At 40.1% G+C, this 25,450-nt stretch overlaps 1 protein-coding gene across 1 annotated transcript; it reads left to right on the top strand.

Moving 5' to 3' along the window:
• Window positions 1-14,464: 14,464 nt before the first annotated feature.
• Window positions 14,465-20,319, top strand: PCDH8 (protocadherin 8). The gene is made up of 3 exons (XM_074299206.1): window positions 14,465-17,778; window positions 17,941-18,148; window positions 19,357-20,319. Exons 1-3 carry the CDS (start codon window positions 15,145-15,147, stop codon window positions 19,728-19,730), a joined length of 3,216 nt encoding a protein of 1,071 aa, XP_074155307.1. The 5' UTR covers window positions 14,465-15,144; the 3' UTR covers window positions 19,731-20,319.
• The last annotated feature ends 5,131 nt before the right edge of the window (window positions 20,320-25,450 follow it).

Below are 25,450 nucleotides of genomic sequence, written 5' to 3'. Positions count from 1 at the left end.
ATCAATTAGGAAGCAGATGCAATAATCTAGGTAAGAAGTAATTATAGAAGGTGATAGTTATTTAAGCAGAAAGAGTGAAGTGGAAGAGATGTTATGGAAGTAGACAATGGCAATTGAATATATATTTTGGGTAAAGGAAAGTGAAGATCCTGAAGTTACAAACCTGGGAGTCTAGAAGGATAATAATGCCTTAGAAGTAATAAATTTTGAAGGGGGTTGGGGTGGAGGTGGAGAAAGATAGCAAGTTCAGTTTGGATCTGCTGAATTGGTGATGTCTCTGGGAGGTCTAGTTTGAAATGTTCAATAGTCAATTATTAAGGTTCTGGGGAAGAGACTGAGACTTAGTATGGGAGAGAAAAAAACAAGCAAAGTTTCAGCTTAAAAGGTTAATTGTTTTTGACCTGAGACATCTTCTAAAGTCACCAATCCTCTCAGTTTCTTCCTAGGTTAAATCCTATGCCTGAAACAAAACACTCTCTCCCACAACCCTAGCTCACAGAGCTTTCTGTTTCAATAATTTCCTGAAATCCAATCTCCTCCCCATGGTTCTATCCTATTTTAACATGCAATAAATAAATGAACAGGCATTTATTAAGTATTTACTATATGCCAAACATAATACTAAGCATTAGGGATTCAATTTAAAAAACAATAACAAAATTCTCTGCCCTCAGAGAGCTTATATTCCAATAGAGGAATACCATTCTTCATGTAATGATTGAAATTCAACAAACTATTGTGAAGCTTAAAGTTTGTATTAGGTGTATCAGGCAGTATACACACAAGCATCAAAATGCCATCATCATCATCAAAAATCTTACATTCTATGGAGGAACAGGTGCAAGGGAAATAACGATACAAAATACCCACAACACAAGGTAATAGTGTTAGCAAATTAAAGATCCAAAATACTCCTTTTTTTTTTCCTCATGAGGCAATTAAGGTTAAGTGATGTAACCAAAGTCTCACAAACTTGACTGAGGCTAAATTTGAACCCATGCCTTTCTAATCCCAGGACCAGTATTCTAACCACTTCGGCACACTGAAAGTACTCCTGAATAATTGCAAGAGGAAGAGATCACTTTAAATTGAATAGAGGTGAAAAGAAATAATTAGGGAAAGCTTCTGGGAGGTATTAGTACCTGAAATGGTCCTGGAAGGATCTCTTGGAGGAGAGATAAGAGAAAGTATATTATGCATAGGAGATAGTAAAGGTAAAGAAAAGAAGGTGGAAAACAATAGGATGTAATGGGGAGCAAAAAGCTCAGTTTGGTTAGAATTCAAATTAATCTAACTCAGAATCATTTAATATGTGTCGGGAACTGTGCTTAGTAGTAGAAATACAAAAAGAAAAGTCTCTTGCTTTCAAGGGATAGGAACAACTTATATATATAGATAAGTAAATACAAAATATAAGGTAAATTAGAAAGAGAACTAATAATTAAGGTAATCAGAAAAGCTTTCATATTGGAAATGGCATTTGAGATGAGTTCCAAAAGATAACATTGAGTAAAGTTCCAGACATAGGGTAAAATCTGTACAAAGACATAAAAACTAGAGATCTGGTATGACTGGAAGGCAGAATGCATAAGGTGGAATAATATGAAAATAATCTGAAAAGATATATTGGCTCTAGATTGCAAAGGCACTTAAATACAAATATCAAGCCCTAGAGAGCTACTGAAGCTTCTTGAGTAGTGGAGTGCTATGTCTATAGGAATATCAATCTGGCCTCTTTGGAGAGAAGGAAATGGAGAGGAGAAAGATTGGATATAGGAGAAACAAGTAGGAGACTATTGCAATCATAGGAAATAAAGACTTTAACTAGGGTGGTGACTATATAAATGGAAAGAAAGGGACAGATTATATCTGATCTCAGCTCCTTTGACTTCTTCTAGAACTCTAAACATTCATCAATCCTGCTTGCCTTTGAATCATTGATCTCTATTGGTCCACTGGTTCCTTCCCTGCTGCCCATAAACATGTTTGGGTCTTCCACATCCATAAAACAAAAACTCTTGGCAAGGTCATCTCTTTCTTCGATATTAGAGCAAAGAAAGAGAGAATTGGGAATGATGTTGAGGAGAGTTGAGCTGTAGAACTGGAAAAAAAAAAAGGAAGTTGATCATAGATGATGTAATTTTCTCTTGGTAAAGTCGTAAACAAGATCCACTACTGAGAAGGAGGGATGAAAAGGTAGGTGGTGAGGAGCAATTAAATAAAGAGAATGAGATGGAAATAATTTTAAATGAAGCTAGAATGGTAGATTGGATCTAGGTTTTGTAGAGCTTTAAATGTCACTGAAGAGTTTATATTTTATCCTGCAAACAGCAGAGAGCTAGCAAAGGTATGTAGAATTCTGTTTAATGAGCATTTAATTTAGAGAACATTTAATTTAATGTTCCTCTTCATTATTTGTTTAGTTGCCTTCATTATTGTCACCTATCTAGATTCATGATGTTGTCTCAAATGATAAACTTGTACATAGCAGCAACCATATCTTTTTTCATCTATATTGCCCCAAATAATAGAAATTGTTTAATTGGTTTCACAAATATAAATATATGTATTATTTAAATGTATATATGTATAGAATTATGATAATGATGATCATAAAAAATCAACAGTAATATTTTGATTAATGAAATTGTCCTTTGAAAGTTGTCCCCAAGCACTGGCGAGGACAACAATTCCATTATCACTGCTCAGACTTCTACTTTTTGAGGCTTTCCTAGCTAATCAGTCAAGGTTAAGAAATTTATCACATAAGCACATTTCTAATTTACTTCTGACCTTCTTTGGATTTGAAGACATATATGCCTTTGAGCAGTGCTTTTTCCAACTGTCATTTTCTATAGCAAAGAAAAATTAAATTATATGTTCAAAACCTCAATTCATTGCAACTGGAAAAAAAAACATTTATTACACACCTACTATGAGAAAGACATTGTGCAAGATTCTAGAAATGCAAAGGCAAAAATGAAATCAGTAGCTGCCCTACAGGGGTTTATATTCTATTGTCTCACAAGTCAAAATCACATCCCAAAATTAAAGAAATAAGCTTTGACTGAACATTAATCATGTGTGGAGCACTATATTAGGCACTGGAAGAAATGCAAAGTTTAGATAAGATATGGTTCCTGACTTCATAAAGTTTATAATTCAGTTGCCTGAGATGCTAAGACTTCAGTTTTGTCTGTAAGCCATCTGGAGCTGTACAATCTTTCCTCTACCACCAAGGTCAGTAATGACAGAACAAAATCCATTTTGCAGGTGAATATGTTATCACAGCTGGAAACTCAACTTTTAACAAAATACGCGATGTTTTTTTCAGACAAGTTTATCCCCACAGGTAACTTCAGTGAATGGCCTTTCTAGCCCTATAGAATCAAGGTCTTTGCTCCAGCATAAATTCCTCCAAATCCTCTTTCTCTAGGAAATCAATTCAGATGATTCCACTCCCCGGCAAAGAGGCTCCATTCCTCCTTTTCCAAAAGTCCAGCAATAGACTTCACTGGGGTTTTGATGGAAAGGTGTGTAATCCATCACACATCCTATATTGTTCCTCCTCCCAGCTCTCAGCTCTGAAGGGTATGGGGCCAGGCAGGGCCCCCTGGCCACAGAGCGCACAGGAGTCACCCAGTCGCCGTGTCCTGACAGCTTGTCACATTATTTTTCCCTGTGGGGGCTCTGATCCTTCCATCTAACCCTCTACTCAGTCCCCTGAGACCAAGGGTCTCCTATACAAGGGCCTCGAGGCAAAGCAAAGCAAGATTGATGCCCTACAAACTGTTGTGCCCGGGAGGGCTTGCAGTTCAATGAACGAAGAGGTTTATTCTTCCTGATTTCAGGTTCCCACACTGGACACCAAAGCAAAGAGCTTGGAGCCAGGGCAATGAGAATTCAATCTTCATTCTTTTTCCAATACAAATGATCTGCCACACTCCCCTAATCTCCCCAATTCCAGACCTCTCACCTCACCAACTCAAAAACTTTCTAAATGGGCCTGGAGGCTCCTTAGGGTAACAACATGTAATTCACATTGCCCTTTGGACAGCCAGAGGAATCAACAGGGATTCAGGAAGTTTTGTTTTTCCATGGGAAAAAAATATATATACACATATAATTTAAATATTGGCAAGGCTAATCCTTACCTTCCATTATAACCCTCCAATTCTCCACTCTCTATTTTCTCTACTAAAATAAATAAAGCATTGTGAGACTAGAAATAGGGCAATTCTTCTGTCTAAGAATGAAAAGCTATGCTTTGGCTTCCATGTGACTAATATGTGATGAAAGGTTATTTATATCCACAACTCTCTGTACACATAGACACATAGGCATAGAGAGGGGGAAAAAAACTCTTTAAGACTTAGCCTTTGGAGCTGGGCAATGGAGACATCTCAGTGGACTTCAAAATAACATGCATAAGGAAGATTGAATCTAAATTCCCTGGGTAGTTTCACAGATCAAGATGCATGGGAAAGGCACATAAACAATTATTTAATTACCTGGGAATAGCTGCATATAAAATAGGGATGAAAGGGGTGCAGGGTTAGGATTGTGAAGATTGCTACAACTAATCCAACTAGCTCATTTCTTCTCATGCATCTGTAACTAAAAAAACAAAAACAAAAACAAAAAATCTACCCAAAATTGTAGCCAATTTGCATACGGTTTATGATTCCTCATTCCATCTTGTTCTTGAATAAATGAGATCAATGGTCTAAAAATGCTTTCAGATGTATAAGGAAATTTATAACACTAGACTTTCACTTGCATTGGGCAGTGTCCTGTGGTCCTGGGCTCAACAGGCCACAGTAAGCTTCATTTCCATATCAAAAGTGAACTGTGACCATTTGCAGAAGCAAAGTTCAAACTATCAGATACAGAGAAAAATCCAAGTCAAAGTTTTCTGAACTTAGAGAACAATGAATTTGTACAAAAAGGCTAGTAAATTACATACAAATTTACTCCTATCTTGAAAAAAACTGTAGCTTTCTATCTCCATTTCTCCTGGGCTATGTATTTTATTAATAATAAGACTTAACATTCACAAAGGTGTATCTGTTGTGTTTTTTTAACAGCTAAAATCATCCAACTACTTAGTATAAGGACAAGATGTAATTGATTACATGGTTTTTACAGGAAATTATGGTCACTCTTCATTGATCATTCACGTGGACTACTACAACCTTTGTTTTTCATAAACAGCCACCTAATCCCAAAAAGTGCTGCCATAGAATTCACTACCATGAGCAACAAATGAAATCCTTAGAATCCTTACATTTCTTCATTGTTCCATACTTAAAACTTCAAAGAGATGATCATTCTGCCTCAATGCCCTAAACTATAAGGGAATTTTGGCTTTGTTCCCAATCATGAAGAAATTGCAGGATCCCAGACTTCCAAATAAGTGGGATGAGCAGTCAACAAGACACATTGAGAAATCACTTAAATTTTTCCTGAGTCTAAAAAGTCACTATTAAGTCCAAATCAATAAACATTTATTTAAAAAATACATTTTATTAAATACCAAAAACCGTTTATTAAGTTCCTACTATGTATTACGTTGAGAAGGAAACAGAGACAAAAGTGAGAACAGTATTTTACTGGGCAATGCCACCTTTTAATACTTATACATTTTAACTACCTTTTCCTAGAAGAAAGATTGATTCCCCCTCTCTCTTTCACCATATTCTTCCAACTAAGCCAGACATGTGCCAGGATCTACAAGATCTTTTCCAGGTCTCCTTAATCTTAGGGCTCACTGAGATAATTTCCAATTTGCCCTGTATATGTAATGGATGAATGTATACATATACATATATAGAGAGATATAGATATCCACATATACACATGTATACATACACATATTTTTGTATGTACATATATAGTATGTATATGTATAAATATGTTTGTATAGATAAGTCTTGTTTGTACATAGTTGTTTGTATTTTGTTTCTCTTTCATTATACTAGGAGCTCCTTAAGATTGAAGAATAGAGTATGCAGGGAAATTTTTAGCCCTTTTTGTATCCCCAGTGCTTCCCACAGTGCTTGACACATCATAGGTACTTAATGTTTGTTGATGTGGAAAATGTTGCCTAATAGGAGGAGAAAATTACTCATAAATGCAAGCATTCACTAGGGCTAATAAAAAATTACTTTCTAAATTTCTTTCAATCAAATTTTAAAAATTTTCTCCAGTACCAGGCCTACAATGTTCTCTACCAAGTATTCATGCATAAGGAGAATCAAATCACTTTTCATTCAACCCACTTATAAGCATGAAAACATTCTATTACTCTTAAAACAATTTATTGTAAATGCTAGGGTAGACCATTGGGCTTTGGCTTCTTTATCTGTAAAGTAGATGACTTCTAAGGGGGAACAGGCATGCTGACAAATGTTTAACAACTGGCTCTCCATGAAAAAAGTATATGTGACACACTTTTAAGTCTGACCTGCATTATTAACATTTTTTAAGTCTAGACAAGCAACAAAACAATAAACCAAGCCTTGGTTTGAATCATTTGCTGATTCCTAAGATATAAATGCTCACACTGAAAATTTAACAATTGATTCTCAATTCTATATGAGCTGGCTCTAGCACATCCCTGCTTCTAAAATTCAATGGTACTCCATCTTTATTCTGGATGCCATAAAATCTATTTAGAATACTAGACATGAACTTCCTACTAAGCTGAGGCAATGATGTATGATCCTGAACTCAGCCACCACTTGGACAGGATTCATTTTCGTATCAAAAGTAGACTGTGATCCATTTTAAGAAGCAGTTTAAATCACCATTCCTCCTTTACTGTCCTTTCCTCACCACTCTTCCTTCTTCTCTCAGTTCCCACTATTCCTAATAAATGTACTAATTTCAGGAAGGACAAGTAGAGAATCACATATTGATTTTCACAGACACTAGTGAAGCATTCTTCTTGAACACTCTGTTGGCTTCTATAACATCAAATCTTTTAGAACATTCCATGTGCTTATTCAAGAATTGAAGGCAGCAATTTCTCATTTCCCTCTTCTCTCATGAAGATGACCATAAGTGGGAATAGATTCACATCCACTAAAATAAATTTTGCTAAGTCCTTTTACTTGTTAGATGCTAGATGCTAGGATTAAAAAATAAATGATATAATCCTTGCCTTTGAGAACCTTACATTCTAGTAGGGAGGATGAGCAAAGAACACCAATAACTATGAAGCCCATCATAGCAGTATAAATGTTGGGGAAGACACAAACAAAAAAGTTGAGGAGAGAAGATACCTTATACCTGGGAAAATTATGGAAAGAGATGCTTCACAAAAGAGATGACATATGAAGGACTTGAAGGAAAAAAGAATTTCAGTGATTGAGAATGCATACATTATGCCCCTCACTCTGTAACTGAAATTAGCCAACAGTACTTGACATTTCCTACATATAGCATCCTATCTCCATCTCCAGGTCTTTGTACTATTCCCCATCCCTGGTACATTCTCCTTTCCCATGATGAACTTGTTAGTGCTTTATCTCCCTTCAAGGCTATTCTCAATGTCACTTCCTATAACTGGCCTTTCCCATTTTCCCAGTAGTTGGTGCCCTCTAAAATTATTTTATATTTATGCTGTATACATTTTTATTTACTTATTGCATGCATATCATTTTACCCTTCCCCCTCTAAGTAGAATGTAAGCTCCTTGAAGGAACATATTGGGGTTTTTTTGTCTTGGTAATCCTAGCACCTAGAACAATACCTAGAATATAGTAGGTGCTTAATAAATGCATTTTAAATTGAATTTAGTATAGGAAAGATCATTCCAGGGTTAGGAAAGATCATGGGCCACAGCACAAGGTATAAAAAGGGCAAAATGAGATAAAGTAACAGTGAATAGTCCAATCTTGCTAGAATGTAACTTGAATGAAGGGAAGTGATATCTGATCAATCTGGAAAGGAAGACTAGCACCATATTCTAGTGGGTCTTGATTACCAAAGAGTTTGTATTTTTCACCATAAGAACCAGAAATCTGAAGAAAAAAGTAGTTACACTTGTGCATTATGAATATTATCTGCCAGTGGAGTAAAGAATGTATTGAAGTGTGAAAAAGCTTGGAGGCTCAAAGGCCAATTAGGAGATTAATTCTAATGTAAGCGTGTTAGTAGTGCAAAAGGGTTTCATGAGACCCATATCACTCCCAAATATGGCCTTAAACAAATTAAAATGAAAATTCCTAAATATTGAATAAAATATAGGTGCTGCATTTTAAAAATTAAGCCAGTGTGTACTCAGTAGAGGTCTTTATATATATATATATATATATATATAGATAGATAGATAGATAGATAGATAGATATATAGATAGATATATATAGATATATATAGATATATATATAGATATATATATATGTATATATAGATATATATATAGATATATAGATATATATATCTATATATACATATATATAGATATATATATGTTAGTAGCCCTCCATTTCTATTTAGTCTATACTGGTTTAAACAAAAAGGCAATAAAAGCCAGACTTAGGCAATTTCAACAAGGATGAAAAGGAGGGGACAAATGAGAGAGACATCAAATACATAAAATCAACAGAACTTGACAATTGACTTACTGATGAGGAGGAGAAGAAATTAAATATCATTCTTAGGTTTCAAGCCTTAGTAACTAGCTAAAAGAAAGATGGTGCCAAACACAGATAGAGAAGCAAAGGGAAGGAACAAATTTTAAAGGCAAAATTAAAATTCAATTTTACACATACTGAGTATGAGGGAACAAGGCACACAAAGGGGATGATGTTCAAATAACAGTTGGAAAAATAAAGCTCGGAAATCAAATAAGAGGTCTGAAATCAAAACACAGATTTGTGAACAGGTATAAAGATACAGGCTTCGAATTCATTTGTAGAGAGCCTAGTAAATAGAGGGCTTAATTTTTGAGTCAGGAAGATGTGAGTTTGAATTCTGCCTCTTATTAACTAAGAAACTGTAGTCAATCAAGTCTCTTAACATCCCTGAGCCTCAGGTTCCCTTTCTGCAAAATGTGAACAATATTTGTAGTACCTACCTCATAGTATTATTGGGGAAATAAAATTAAATAATCTTTGTAAAGCACTTTGCAGATGCTAGAATTATTATACAAACCAAGAGGGAGAATAGACAGAGAAAAAACAAGAATATAGTTTTAGGAAATGCCCATATTTACTAAGTAATAGGAAGAAGGAAAGACTTCTTCCTTCTTCAAAGGAGGAGAAATCAAGGACATGGGAAAAATGAATGAATGAAAAAGCATTTATTATTTGCTAATTGTATAGAAATCACTGTGAAAAATATTGGGGTTGCAAAGAGAAAATTAAGACAGTCCCTGCTTTAAAAGAGTTCACCTTCTAACAAAAGAGGCTACAATTCAAAAAGGCCCAATCCTCCTTTGGGTGCAGTGGTGAGACAGATGGTAATAAGTCTTCTTTAGTGCTGTTTCCTTTGATAAAATATTATCTGTTTGAACCATTTGACAGTACTAAGGATATTAGTTGTGATAACTTTCTTTTCTGATTCTTCTATAGTTTTGACTACTGAAGAAGCAATGGCTATCTCTACAAAAAAAGAAGAGCCAAGAGAATAAACTGCCAAAAATTCAAAGGATAGAATACCCAGTAGTGGGTGGCCACAGTGTAAAAAGCTGAAGTGGAAGTCCAAGAAAATAAAAACTATCAAGAGGCTCAGGAGACACTTCTTCCTCTCCCCTTCCTCCTACAGGAGCCATTGCAGTACTCATCCAGGACTTCAGGATGAGGCAGAAAGATCCAACCCCACTAGGATGACTTTCCCCCTTGTTTAGGTACCTTGGTTCCCTCTACTGGCCCAGGCATTGGGGCAACAGCAGTGGAAATTCATCTGAGTGCTCCTTGGGATTCACCACCGTCCCCTGGCCACATGCAGGCCCCAGAATAATCCTGCTCAGATGCACTGAAATCCCTCTCTGAGCCATCCCAAAAGACCTTTTTTGGACATTTTCTTCAATGAACCTGATTTAAGTTTTACCTGGGGTTGAGAAACAATGGTCTATGACAATACTTTTTTGTTTTTTATTTCCTTTAAGTCGTCTTTCTTTGAATGTTCACCTATTTCCCAAAAATCAGAACCTGGCTCCTGAATCCAAAACAAAAAATTTCTAATTCTACCTTATCGACTTAGCCTATGGCACATATCCTCTACAGAAATGGATAAAAAAGTAATTGGAACTTCCTTCCTGTCAATATTTGGTTGTAGCCAGGTGGAGAAGACTACTAATATATTTTGCAAAGGCCTGAGAACAATAATATAGACTTCATAATCCATGCTCCTATCACCATGTTTACTTCTATAAATGGGATTAGACTTTTTGCCAGGAAGCAGATTCAGAGCACAGATGTTACTGAGGCAAACAAACAGACATGGAAAATGGTAATTATCCAAAATGCATTATTCCATTACAGCATCTCACATAAAGTACTAAAGATTTGAGTAAATAATAGTGAACATCCTTTTGAGGAAATTGAACATGCAGTTTTCACTTTTATGACACATTTCTTATCTGTAATAATAATATTAGCTTTGATTATATGATTTCCCATCCAAGCATCAGGTTGTATGATTCTATATGATTAATATTTAAAAGGAAAGTTGGAAGGAAACCCTGACTAGTTTTGTGAGAGAGATTCAGAATTTAGTGGGAGGGAGAGGCTGGGACTAAGGCCTAGAAAAAATAAAGGATTTTTGTTCCTCTGGAAATAGAGGAAGTTGACACATGATAAAGTTCATCAATTAAATTAAAAGAATACATTTTCACAGTAGTGAAAACCCTACTGCCCAAACACATTCCCTACTTTCTAGAAATTTATTTAGGATTGTGGGAATCAAAGATCCTCCTTTTAAAATTATTTAGGGTCAGATTTTACATATAAGAATGACTGTGCCAGTATTCACAAAAAAAATTTTTTAATGCATTTTGGGCACAATCAGAAAAAAAAAAAAAAAAACCTACTAGTGAGAATCCAGATTGGAAAAGACAAGAGTTCAACTTTTGCAAATCTAACTCAAGCAAAGTCCAATATCTTCGGACCTGTAAGGGCTATTCTGCAAAATATGCTTCCCCTACAAAAAATGAACTGGATGCATCTGAAAAGCACCTTCTGATCTCTGCTTCACTGAACATTTGATACAAACTTCTCTGGGAGGTTTATTCCATGAAGAGAGTGTGTGAGGGGAAAACATGGTCCTGAGCTCTAAAAAGTTAAAAGGTTAAAAAATAACCCTTCTTTCTCCATCCATCCTTAGAATTGCACTTTCCAGTAGCCTAGTTTCTCTTTCCCGGTAGATCTAATCCTAATTAAAAATAAATTACATGCTGTATAGAACTTGAAATGGAAAAGATAATCCTATTACATATGAGAATATATCCTGATTCTTTCCCCCTCTAAACTGTGGGAGATATCAGATCAAGCTGAGCCACCCATTGTCGAGGCTTTGAAAACTTTCCTATAGATCTAATCCATCACGTGACACCCATGTCAATCTCGCTGTCTGCACGCGAGTTTCACAATGCTGGTATTAGGCTGAGTCAGAGAAATCCAGCTTTTCTGAGCCCACAACATTTGCATTCCGAGAAAATGCCAACCATTGTGGGCCATGTTTGTTCTCATGATTGCAGAGACAGTTGTCTGCTAAGTTGCTAAGATAAAGAGAAAGGGGCTCCTTTGAGGCTGCCCAAGCCTTTTGGTATGATAACAAGGCGATTTGAGCAGCTTTTGTAGAGCCAGATCAGCGCCCGGCGAACTTTTTTTTTTTTTTTTAACCCTGCTCCTTCCTCTTCGGGGATTTGATCTGGGCGCTGGTGCGCTATTTTAAATCCCATTTCCATAATCTGACTGCTACAGCCAGCAGGGCTGGAGAACACTGGCAATCCGCAGGCACCCGAGCTCACTTCGCTCGCGTGCCATCACACCTCTCGTGGTAATTACTTTAAAAGGGATCTTAAGCACTCATTACAGACCTGGGCTAGGGGTGGGGGAGGTGGGAGGGGGGTTCTTGGCACAGCTCCGGTGGCTGCTGCTTCCATAGCGATGAAAGACCTGCCGGGGTAGAAAATGAAAGAGGAAGCCCGCTACCTACATTTATTATTTCCTTCCTCGTCTCTTTCCCTCAAGCTATTCCCTCCTTCATCTATCAGCCCTTCTTTATCTCTTTGTCAGTCTGACCTTCCTCCTCACAAGCAAATCAAACGCATACAGTCTTTAAAACTGAGTAACCCAAGCCCTGAGACCCATGACTCACAAAGAGAAAGTGGCTTGACTTTGGAACAGGATGTTCCAATTCTCTAAGGTAGAGAGAGAACACAAAAATAAACAGCGATACGCGATTTCCCCCGGGTCTTTTTATGTTTAGGATGTAATAGGTTGGTGTAATAGGTTGTTTCCCATCCAAGACCCGTGGACACACACTGACAACGTGGGGAGGTTTTCCGAGAGGAGAACTGAGCAACTAGAAATGCTGCTTATCGCTCAGAAGAATTCATGCGGCGACCAGCGGAGATTTGGGCAGATGTTAATACTCAGGGTAGCAGCTGGAGTCACCTTTCCCCGGCTCAATGACAGATAAGATTTTGGCACGGAGCACTCAGTCTAGGTTGCACATTTTCCTCGATTTCTCTTGGAAGTAAAGCTCTCTAGGTGCCTGACATTTTCCTTGTCACCTCTGGCAACAAATTCGCTGTCCGCAGGGGTTGAGTTCTGAACTGACAGCAGTCAGTGGCTTTCGAGAAAGGGGGAAGGGTGGGTTGTGGAAACGTAGTGGGTGTCTAGGGTAGGAGCTGGTCAGTGAAAGTTTCTCCCCAGAACCTAAAGGGGATTGAAAGAAAGGCAAACTTACTTTGCCTGCACATAGGAATCCTATGTGCAGGATTCCTTCCTAATGGAGAGAAAGATGTTACTAGGCAGTTACGAGGAAAGGTAGAAAATAACCACAAGGAGTGGCGTTCATGGAAAGAAGTCACCTAATTGCCCTGAAATTTGGGGCACATTCCATTGTGTCCCAGTTTTCCAGTACTGAAGATACTTGCCTCATTTTTTTTAGCAAAGGGGGAGATGAGAAGGGGTAGGTAGGCCTCAGTTCCCCAAAGAAAAGTTATGCAACTTATACTTTACTAGGTTCTCTTTTTCTCTAAACATGGGACTTTTGCAGTTTATTCAAATGTCAGATAATTACCACACCATTCTTTCTCCCCTCTCCTTCTATATGCTACTTATGTGGGCAACATCTAAGCAAATACAATTATAAAAATCCAAGAAAGTCATTCAGACATTCAGATTCTTTATAAAAATCAAGGCTTATTAGTTAGCTATTTCAGAACATCAGCTATTCATTCAATAGAATCTACTTAACAAGTTCGTGAGTCCTATGCTGGTTCTCCCTTTCCTTTGTTTATTTTATTTGAGTGCCTCGAGAGGAATGTATTTGTAATCAGGCAATAGTCACCTTCAGTCCAGTCACCCTGAACATCAGGGTTTTTTTCAAGGAAAAAAAAAGGAAAAGTATCCAATGTACTGCATATGTTAGTAATGTTACTGTATCCCTCTGGATCAAGGAGCAGTAAAACTTAATGATTCACTCTGCTCTGTCTTCTTACTTTTGTAGGCAGATGGTTTAGTCCCCCAAGGTTCGTGCCAGGTTTCAACCTCACGCTGTTATTTTGTTCTTCTGAAACGAGACTAATGTTGCTTCCCAGAGAGGCCCTATTAGGACAAAAAGAAAATCCTCTAACTAGGCGTAACAGGGCATCAGGAGGGATAGGTCTCTAAATGTACTTTAATAGGAGCTGGGCATTGTGTGTGATTCAGCGCCCATCATCGTTTAGTCAAAGAGTTATGGCAGTGATTGGGAATGAATAGAGACACATAATGGATACATGTGGCGTTTGCTCATTATATTCAACTTAGTCCAACTCTGCTGTGGAAACTGTTCAACTTTCTTTCCCTTTCCCTTCACATACTGAAATAATACAGACATTGGTGCCTCCAATGGGATAGCCTGCCATGCTATTATATTTCTACGGCTAACGAGAGCTTCATAAGCCTTTGATACAGTCTGATCTTTGAAACCTTTCCAAATATCCACAAGCTTATGCTAAATCCTATTTGGACCTTTCCCCCCCCCTCCCTTGCCTGCTAGCGCCCACGGCTTAAAGAAAGCCATTTGGACAGTGACATGAATACTAAAATATCCCAGGAATATTTTTTGAAAGACAAATCATTTCTCTGATCGCTAGATTTCACATGAGTAAAACACAATTAGGGACTCAAATTTGAATAAAATCAATTTCCAGTTATCCTTCCGATTCCCTGTTAAGTGGGAGGGGCTAATCAGATCACTATTGATGAAAAGAAAAAAGAAACCAATACCTCAAAAGCCAGGGAAAGTATATATTGAGAGAGGTCAGAGGGTGTATGCATCTGTAAGAATTGTAGTAAATACAAACTAGAGTGTGGGGGGGAGGGGAAGCAAGATTAGGTAATAGTGAGCGACTAGTTCAAATCTCCAGATACTTGCACTCAAGGCACCTGTTCAGCAGCAGGGTGCTTGAGTGGCACAATTAACAAAACACTCAGCTTATTTTACTCCACGCTCCCAGTGCCAACTCATCTGCAAATTGCTCTCCAAAAATTTTTTGAAAAAGAGTTAAAGAAAACAAAGAAAAGATTCCCTAATTTTCCTTTCTTGTTTTCCTCTCTAAGCCTTTCCACATTAAAGGGATTTTCTGAGAGGCATTCAGGAGAACAGTGTGAAAGGGACGCCTGTCATTGGCTGTAAAGCTCACTCAATTTGCATATCCGCGTCTACTAAAGGCAAGATCTTGCAGCTCGGCTCGGAAGCCGGAGAAGCAGGAGCGGGGAGGGAGGGAGGGTCCATCGGCATCTCTAGAGCTAGAGGGACTCGAGCTGCAGACCGCACACTCCATTTCATAAGAGAATTCGAGCAAAGCATGTTCACGGAGCCTGACGAGCGAAAGGCTTTAAATTGAGAAATAACAATAGATAGTAACTGCAAGAAGACTTGCCCCTAGCTTTGCAAAAAAGCAAATCGGAGCAGGTGGCATGACTCCTGTCAGGCAAGGGGGCAGCCCCTGCCTTTTTTCTTTGCAGTTTTTCTGCCTTTGCTTGCTATTCTCACTAACTCTGAGCAAAACAGTGAGATATAGCACTTTTGAAGAGGATGCCCCAGGTACAGTTATAGGTACATTGGCTGAAGATATGCATATGAAAGCATCCGGAGAAATGAGCTTCCGTCTGATGAAGCAGTTCAACAGCTCTCTGATCCGGGTGCGAGAAGCGGACGGACAGCTGACCGTCGGGGAGAGCGGCATTGACCGAGAGCAGCTTTGCCGGCAGTCCCCACAGTGTGTCCTGGCTTTCGACGTGGTCAGCTTTTCGCAGGAACAGTTCCGGCTGGTGCACGTGGAGGTGGAGGTGAGAGACATCAATGACCACTCGCCCCGCTTCCCCCGCTCCCAGATCCCCGTAGAAGTGTCAGAGAGTGCGGCTGTGGGCACCCGCATCCCCCTGGAGGTAGCGGTGGACGAGGACGTGGGCTCCAATGGTCTCCAGAGCCTGCGCCTGGCCGAGCCACACAGCCCCTTCCGCGTGGAGCTGCAGACGCGGGCGGACGGCGCTAAATGCGCTGACCTGGTGCTGCTGCAGGAGCTGGACCGTGAGAGCCAAGCTAGCTACAGCCTGGAGCTGGTGGCCCAGGACGGGGGGCGCCCCCCGCGCTCGGCCACCGCGGCCCTCAGCGTGAGGGTGCTGGACGCCAATGACCACAGCCCAGCCTTCCCGCAGGGCGCTGTCACCGAGGTGGAGCTGGCGGAGGACGCTCCCGTGGGCTCCCTGCTGCTCGACCTGGACGCCGCAGACCCGGACGAGGGCCCCAACGGTGACGTGGTGTTCTCCTTTGGTAGCCGGACCCCACCTGAGGCTCGGCGCCTCTTCCGCTTGGACCCGCGCTCAGGCCGCCTCACTCTGGCCGGACCTGTGGACTATGAGCGGAAGGAGACCTACGAGCTGGACGTGAGGGCTCAAGATAGAGGCCCAGGGCCCCGCTCCGCCACCTGCAAGGTCATTGTGCGCATCCGCGACGTGAATGACAACGCGCCAGACATCTCCATCACCCCCCTGGCGGTGGCCACGGCCGCGGTCCACGACCCCCCCGGCTCACACTCGGCGGCCTCCTTCGCAGCCCCGGTCTCGGCCTCCTCTGCAGGGCCTGGAGGATCGGAGGCTGGGGTAGCCTCCATTATCCCGGAGGGGGCGGCGCGAGAGAGCCTCGTGGCACTGGTCAGCACCTCGGACAGGGACTCGGGAGCTAACGGGCAGGTGCGATGCGCCCTCTACGGACACGAGCACTTCCGACTGCAGCCGGCCTACGCGGGCAGCTACCTGGTGGTGACGGCGGCGCCCCTGGACCGCGAGCGCATCTCCGAGTACAACCTGACCCTAGTGGCCGAGGACCGCGGCTCCCCCCCGCTGCGCACTGTGAGGCCCTACACGGTGCGCGTGGGCGACGAGAACGACAACGCCCCGCTCTTCTCCCGCCCGGTCTACGAGGTGTCCGTGCGGGAGAACAACCCCCCGGGCGCTTACCTCGCCACCGTGGCAGCCCGAGACCCGGACCTGGGCCGCAATGGCAAGGTAACCTATCGCTTATTAGAGGCCGAAGTGGGGCGGGGCGGGGAGGCCGTGTCCACTTATGTGTCAGTGGATCCCTCCACGGGCGCTATCTACGCGCTAAGGAGCTTCGACTACGAGGTGTTGCGCCAGCTGGACGTGCGCATCCAGGCCAATGACGGCGGCTCCCCGCAGCTCTCGAGCACCGCGCTCGTGCAGGTGAGGGTTCTGGACCAGAACGACCACGCCCCCGTGCTTGTCCACCCCGCGCCGGCCAACGGCTCCCTGGAAGTAGCCGTGCCGGGGCGCACGGCCCGAGACACTGCTGTGGCGCGCGTGCAGGCCCGGGACGCGGACGAGGGGGCTAACGGGGAGCTGACCTTCTCCCTGCTGCAACAGGAACCGCGAGAGGCTTTCTCCATAAGCCGCCGCTCAGGGGAGATAGTGCTCACTGGGGATCTGTCCCAGGACCCCCCGGGCCGCGTGTTCCGGGGTCTGTTAACAGTTTCGGACTCTGGTCACCCTCCGCTCTCCACCACCGCCACGGTCAGCTTCGTGGTGACAGCGGGAGCCGGTCCTGGCTCGTCCCTGCCGGCAGCAGCTGGAGGCCCCGAGCGCTCCCGGCCCCCGGGATCCAGACTCGGCGGCACGGGGTCCATGCAGTGGGACACCCCGCTCATCGTGATCATTGTGCTGGCGGGGAGCTGCACACTGCTGCTGGCTGCCATCATCACCATCGCCACCACCTGTAACCGCCGCAAAAAGGAAGTGCGCAAGGGCGGGCCCCGCAGGGAGGAGAGGCCTGGTAGCGCCAGCGGGGGACCCTCGTCCCCGAGCACCCCGGAGGACCGAAGTCTGGGGCCCAACTCTCGGGCCAACATGTTCGACGTGCTCGCTTTCCCTACGGGCGGCAGCGGCAGCAAAGCGCCCTTCGGAGGCTCCGCGGCGGAAAGCTCCCAGACCGCGGTGGCTGCCACTGAAGTTCCGGGGACCGAGGGCGGCGGCGGGACCCGGGAAAGTGCCGGTCATTTCGAAGGACAGAAGCGGCTCCGGGGCGCACATGCTGAGGTTAGGCTCCCACTCGGGTACTAAGGGTTCCGGAAAGGGTAGGATTGGGGAGAGGAGAGATGGTAAAAGGAGGTAGGAATGGGATGGATGGCTGGTAGATGTTAAGAAATGCCTGAATCTTTTCATTTCTTTCTAACCCTTTCGACCCCTTTCCCTCTCTAGCCCTACAACAACTCCCCTGGTTATGGAAAGGAACCGGCGCCTCCTGTGGCCATTTGGAAAGGTCACTCTTTCAATACCATATCTGGTCGGGAAGCCGAGAAATTCAGCGGCAAAGATAGTGGCAAGGGCGACAGTGATTTCAATGACAGCGATTCTGACATCAGTGGAGACGCCCTGAAAAAGGATCTCATCAACCACATGCAGAGTGGTAAGACTCGGATGATTTTCCTTGCCACAGGGGGCTCCTCAAAACTCATTCTGGGTCCTTCTTTTTTTAAACCTCTCCTTTTTTTCCTTTCTTTTTTCTCCTTTTTCTTAAATGAAAGTATTCATTGGATCATAGCTTAAGAGCTGAGAAAAACCATTAGAGATGTACATTCAAAGGCATTTGGGCCAATTCCTTCAATTTACGGGGGATGAGGTGACTTTGACAGGTCACACAGGAAATTGCCAAGCTAGGATTTGAACCCAAGCCTTATGACTATAAATACGATATTCTTGCACTCCCTACGGGTCTTGGCCACAAATAATCATCTTAAAATTAATTTTTGAAAGGAGGAATTAAAAAATCAAGCAGTCATTCTTTTAGACAGAAAATCATGGTTAGTCTCTCAGCATAGATTTCTTTAATAAGAAACACTTCTTGTCTGGGGAAAATCTATTGATGGCCTCTAGTTTTAAAGCTCCCATTGAAAGGTAGGGGAGAAATTCATAATATTAATGTTATTTAATGAAAATATCTTTAATCAATCTCAAAATGTTTCAAGTCACATTTTAAATAAACTCAAGAAATGAATCAGCAAGTATTTTTAAGTGCTTGCTATGGTCCAGGCACTATTTGGTGGGATAGAACTACCAAAAAAAAAAAAAAAAGGAAGGTTCTAATGAGACTGACAATAAATGAGTGTAAAACTACATGCAGAAAGATATGAAATAAAAAATGCAAGTACATACAAAGACATTAAATATAATATATTTGGGGTAGGACACTAGCAATTGGTTGGGGGAAGCAGGTGGAATTCAAGGAAATCTGCTTCATGTACAAAATAGTGTCTGAGTTATGGAATCTTAAAGGAAGAGAGGAGGAAGTGCATTCCAGGAAAGGAGGGGGTGGAATGCCATTGTAAAGGGACAGAGATAGAAGAGGGTGTAGCTAAGTGAAGAACAGAGAGGAAAAGTGTGTATATCTAGTCTGAAAAGAGATGGAGTTAAGTTATGTAAGACTTGAAGATATAAACAAAGAAATTTATATTTGAACCTAGAAGCAAAAGGAGTCACTGGAGTGGTTTGAATAGGGGAGTCATATGATCAAGTCTGCTTAAATAATATTTATTTGATAGTGTGTAGGAGTGAAGAAATATAGGTGTGTATGTATAACCATAATCTTCATGTTTTCTTTTTTTGTTTTTTCCCTAGGATTATGGGCTTGTACTGCTGAGTGTAAGATCCTAGGCCACTCAGACCGATGCTGGAGCCCATCCTGTGGTCGAACCAATGCTCACCCTTCCCCTCATCCATCAGCTCAGCTATCAACCTTCTGTAAGAGTACCTCCCTGCCTAGGGATCCTCTTCGACGGGACAACTATTACCAAGCTCAGCTACCTAAGACAGTAGGGTTACAGAGTGTCTATGAAAAAGTATTGCACAGAGACTATGACAGGACAATCACTTTGCTTTCCCCACCCCGCCCAGGGAGACTCCCAGACCTGCAAGAAATTGGAGTACCCCTCTATCAACCCCCTCCTGCTAGGTACCTGCCCCCTCAGTCAGGGACCAATGACAATGTTTAACCCCACACTGCATGTATTCACACATATACAGGTCACTCCAAAAGCCCCTAAGTTATTGGCTGGTTTCAATGTTGTATATATAAATATGCAAGATGTGCCTTAAAATGAAGTTGTTGGAAAATATTTCCAATCACGTCAGTACTGTTTGGTATTTGCAAACAAAAAAAAATGTAGTTAATGTAATTTTTATGAAATGTGCAGTATTTAATTTTTTTTACCATGCTTTAGATTTTAGTTCCCTTGCAGCTTGTCATTTTCTTAGTGTTTTTAACCTGTACATTGTGTAATGTAATGTTTGTACATAATGAAATTTTGTTCTATTTTTATATAATAAAAGCTAAAACTGGAAGTTATTGCCAAAGGAACTGTCTGTAAGACACAAAAATCTCAATATGTTAGAATCACTTACTAGAACTTTTATCTTTCACCTTAAACAATCTAGTGTTTGTGAAGTTTGCCTTGCCAACTGTGACTTGTATACCTTGAGTCTGTGGTAGATTTCAAATTCAATGTTATTTAATTACATTTGGTTTTATGTAAACCGTGTCACTTATAAGCACACTAATAAAGGATTCGTCATGTGTTTAAGGACTTTGCTGTTGAATTTGGGTTTAAGTTCATAGTTTTAAGTTAAGTTTTTTAAATGAGCCCCAGAAGTCTAATCCAACTCCCTCATGTTATGTTGAGTAAGCTGAGGTCTAGAGCAGGTAAGTGACCATACAAGTCATACAAGTAGTAAATAGCAGATCCAAGATTTTAACCTAGATTCTTTTGGCTCCAGATCCAGCACCATACTGCCTCCCAGTTTCCTGTACTTTGGTATTCATAAATAACATAGAGAACTATATGTCTTTTTTTTTCAAGCACAGATTAATTTTTTGAGATTAATATCAATCTTTCAACAGTCAGATTTTGAAAACTAAAGCATCTCTTCCCTAGAATAAAAAAACTATTGTTTTAATATTAATAAATACATATGTATATATACACATAGAGATATGTATAGATATGTATATACACATGTATACATATATAAATATTTATACATATTTATATCAAGCACTTTATAAAATCCCTATGTTAAAGATAGAGAAGTTGGTCTGGAGGAGAAAAATTACTCAGAAGATATGACTAAAAGAAGAAACCTGGATTTTCCCTAGAAATTGTATTATTCCTTTTCTAATCAATGATTTCTAAATGTTGGAGAAAGATTTGCTTATCTTCCTTGAATAGTTGAACAAAAAAGTGAGAATACATATAGAGCCCAAAAAACAAAATTGTTTTTTGCATTTAGTTGCATTTAGTGAAGTATTATTATTGAGGACCTTATAAAATGCTTTGTGCTAATTTATCATTAGTTATAACTCATAACAGTAAATAAATAGAAACTAGCATTGGAGTCCTATAGAAATCATTATGTAAATGTGGCTTCTCCTGTGCTTAGCAGAAGCATAGGCATACAAGAGCTCAGCTACTCACCAAGTTTAGACAGTTCAGTTGCAGGTAACTAAACTTCGCACTAGACAGATAGAGTCTTGCCTGTCTTTAAATAAACCATCTAATGGACGTTCCAACTAGATTCTAAAATTGTAACATGATCTAGCAGCTAAAAATTCTAAAATTGTTTTAAACATGATCTAGCAGCTAAAAATTTTTAAAAAAAAAAAGTAGACTTAGGCATGAATGCACTTAAACTGTGCCCTAACATCTCCAATATGGAAATATGCATTAGGCAGAAGAAAGAAGAAAGAAGTAAGAAAGATAAGAAGAAAGAAATAAGAAAGAAAGAAAGAGAAGAAAGAAAGAAAGAAGAAAGAAGAAAGAAAGAAGTAAGAAAGAAAGAAAGAAGAAGAAGGAGGAAGGAAGGAAGGAAGAAGGAAGGAAGGAAGGAAGGGAAGGAAGGAAGGAAGAAGAAGGAAGGAAGGAAGGAGAAAGAAGAAAGAAAAAAGAAATAAAGAAAGAAGGAAGGAAGGAGGAAGGAAGGAAGGAGAAAGAAGGAAAGAAAAGAAAGAGAGGAAGGAAAGGAGGAATGAAGGAGAAGGAGGAGGAAGGAGAGGTAGAGAAAGAGAGAGAAAGAGAGAAAAAAGAAAGAAGAAAGAGAAAGAGGAGAAAAGGAGAGAAGAAAGAGAGAAAGAAGAGAAAGAGAAAGACACAGAAGAAAGAACGAAGAAAGAACGAAAGAAAGAAAGAACGAAAGAAAGACAGAACGTACAAAGTAAGAAGAAGAAGAAAGAAAGAAAGACAGAAAAGGAAGGAAGGACGGAAGAGAATTCTATTACAAGTATTTCAGTTTACTGGGAAGGGGAGGAAGGAAAATGTATTCCACTGAGAAAATTCAATCCCAAATCTGAGGGCATTCATTATAGCTTATGCCACCACCATTAAGAATAGAAATAAGAGACAAAAGTATAAACTATCTACTATTACTTTGATTTTCCTAGATGATTCAGGTGGATTCCAGTTTTTTTCCCTAGCTGGATAATCAGGCAAAATTAAGAGGTTCAGTAAAACTAGATATCATAGGGGAGCACCAGTCCTGAAATCGGGAGGACCTGAGTTCAAATCTGACCTCAGGAACTTAACACTTCCTAGCTGTGTGACCCTGGGCAAGTCACTTAACCCAAATTGCCTCAGCCAAAAAAATTAAATATATGTGTTTGTGTGTGTGTGTGTGTGTGTGTGTGTGTGTGTGTGTGTGTGTGTGTGTGTGATAAAGTAGTTATCTTTATCTTAAATGCAATATCTTATGTAGCCTTAAAGATCTCTAGAAGTATTCCTAATATTTCTTGCTTAAATATTACAATAACAGAATAGTGATGGGTGAGTCCCTATAAAGATCTCTAGAAGTATTCCTAATATTTCTTGCTTAAATATTACAATAACAGAATAGTGATGGGTGAGTCCCTAATACAGTGCTTTTGAGTTTGCTCTCAGGATTTCTTCAACCTCTGACCCCTTAAGTCTTATCACTTGGAATGGAAGATCTTTCAGTACAGTCACAAGACTGTGCCCATGCCCATCACCCTTTTATATGTCTAACATATATTATTCAATTATTCAAAAACAGCACAGAGGCAGTTGACAACCTATTATAATTTGAGGGGTCCCAAATGTACCCTTGTACAAAAATATTTCTCCTGTCTAAAAGCCAAAGAGCCTAAAATACCCAAAAGTCCTACCCTAAGGTTATTATATCTACGATCCCTTGAAAAAATCCCTTGAACATGTTCTCCAAGAGGAATAACATATTAAATCCTTATCTGTTATAGACACACTAGCATGAAGTCTCTTATTAGATTAGTCCTTGCAGAAAACAGAAATAGAACCCTGAGGGAACAGAACCAAAGAAAAGTTTTGAATGAGAGGGAAGGAAATTAAAAGTCTGAAACCTCTATAGCACAGTCATGGAGAGTCAGAAAAAGTTAAGTATCCCACCTCTAAGAAATCAAAGCATAACTTCAACAACAATGATACTGTATGAAGATATATTCTGATGGAAGTGGATATCTTCAACATAAAGAAGATCTAATTCAGTTTCAATTGATCAATGATGGACAGAAACAGCTACACCCAGAGAAGGAACACTGGGAAAGGAGTGTAAAATGTTTGCACTATTGTCTATCTATCCAGGTTACTTATACCTTCAGATTCCAATTCTTACTGTGCAACAAAAAATTTGGTTTTACACACATATATTGTATCTAGGTTATACTGTAACACATTTAATATATATGAGATTGCCTATCATCTAGGGGAGGGAGTAGAGGTAGGGAGGGGAAAATTTGGAAAAGTGAATACAAGGGATAATGTTGTAAAAAAAAAAATTACCCATGCATAAGTACTGTCAAAAAAATTATAATTATAAAATTAATAAATTATAAAAAAAAAAAATCAAAGTATAACATCAACCTAGATTTCAGGACTGGTCAGAGGTTTAAGGAGAACAAAGTATGTCACCAGTGAGAAAGGTGACACAATTATCTACTCCACAATTTTGTCTAGGGCCCACCCTGATGGCAAGACTGTCCTACACTTCCTATAATAAAATATCCATCAAGGAAACCACTTAAGAAAATTAAAATGTAAGTGGTTGCAGTAGATGTTGGAAAGTGCACTCTAAAATAGAATGAAAACAGGATACATTTCTCCAAATACCAATATTTTTAAAAGAGAAAAACACTATTCTATAATCAGGATGAGTTAGTTGTCATCCTTTTCGCCCCAGTTATTTTTAGTAGGATCTTCAGCTAATTTTACTTGGCAAATACAAGCTTTGATCGTTTTTAAAAACTCATTTTGAAAGAACAAACATGTTCACCATGATACTACATTCACTACCACAAGGGTAATTTGAACTACTGAAAGGTCTGGAAGCAAACACTATCAAAATAATAAGTGCTTGGAATCTCTGCAGAGCTCTGTAACTTAGAATTCCCTAGGTCTTTGCAAATACCCTATCCATTTTCAATATTCTCTCTATAATAACTCAGTACAATAGTTATTAACCTCTCCTTATGAAAGGAGACAAGGTGCCGTGGGATCAGTGACAGCCTCACTGTCTCATACAAATTGAACAAACCCATAGATATAGAAACTCAATTGTTTTTAAAAGTCACCATTTACCCACCAAATCCCAAGCCTTTCTTTAAAGTAGTGAGGAAATTGTCATTAAAAGTGGGAGTAAAGGAAGATACTTTTATGAAACAAGCTTTAAAATTTCGAATTTCAGGACTTCTAGTAACTGAGAGGAAGAAGGAAAATTCTATTTGACAACCAACAAAAAGTCAAGCACAAAAGGCTAGGACTTTCTACAAACCTGGCAAAGGATTCATTCTCTCCAGTTGTTGCATTTTATTAAGGACACATCTACACAGAAGCAGCAGAATCAAATGTGATGGGAAACAATTCAACCTGTCAGATTTGCTGCAGTCTGCATGACTCCATGAATTTTGGTGAGTCCAGAAGAACCACATATGCCAATTAAGAGTAAGCCTTCATGACTTAAGAATAATTCACTAAAATCTTTCATTCAGTCACAGCAAATTTAGTTGTTTCCCTATAGACTCAATGTGAAATATTTCCTGATTCTTTACCATTTTCCTTGTAAGGAATAGGCAGTGGATCAAGGAAATCCCTCATCAAATTAAAGAGTTCCCCAAATCAGATTTTAGGATGTGATTCATTGTTAGTCTAGAATTGAAGAGTTTCCTAATCAAACTGATGGAATTACAGCATAGGAATGTGCCATTATTTGAAGGCAACTGATGGGAAAATAGTACCTTTTGATTGTTGTCCTTTGAAGAAGTCCAAAATGATATCACTATATTAAAGTCAAGTTAGCATGTCCAACTGTGGCTGATTAGTCCAATACAAGCTCAGAATGCTCTGCCACAGGTCAGACAACAATAGTTCTTCTTTACATGTGGAATGGATTCTCTAATTTCACACATCTTGAATTTTTCCTGAGCTAATTCAATTCTGTTTTGCTCAGAGAGCACAGCACCTTCTTTTATTTGCCATGCTGCGTGCTCCTGTTCCAGTGTCATACAATCAACTCTAAAATTCTGGAGAGACTTTGAGTGCCCTGGTATCGCTTTTTCTGATAACCTTGTGAGCACTTGCCCTGTATGAGTTTTCCACAAAATAGTCTTTTTGGCAAGTGTGCATTTGGCCTTTGAACAATGTGGCCAGCCCAATGGAGTATCTCCTAGCAGCAGACT

This window comes from Sminthopsis crassicaudata, chromosome 3 (assembly GCF_048593235.1).
Source record: "Sminthopsis crassicaudata isolate SCR6 chromosome 3, ASM4859323v1, whole genome shotgun sequence".
NCBI lineage: Eukaryota > Metazoa > Chordata > Mammalia > Dasyuromorphia > Dasyuridae > Sminthopsis > Sminthopsis crassicaudata.
This window is presented reverse-complemented; position numbering and strand designations above follow the sequence as displayed.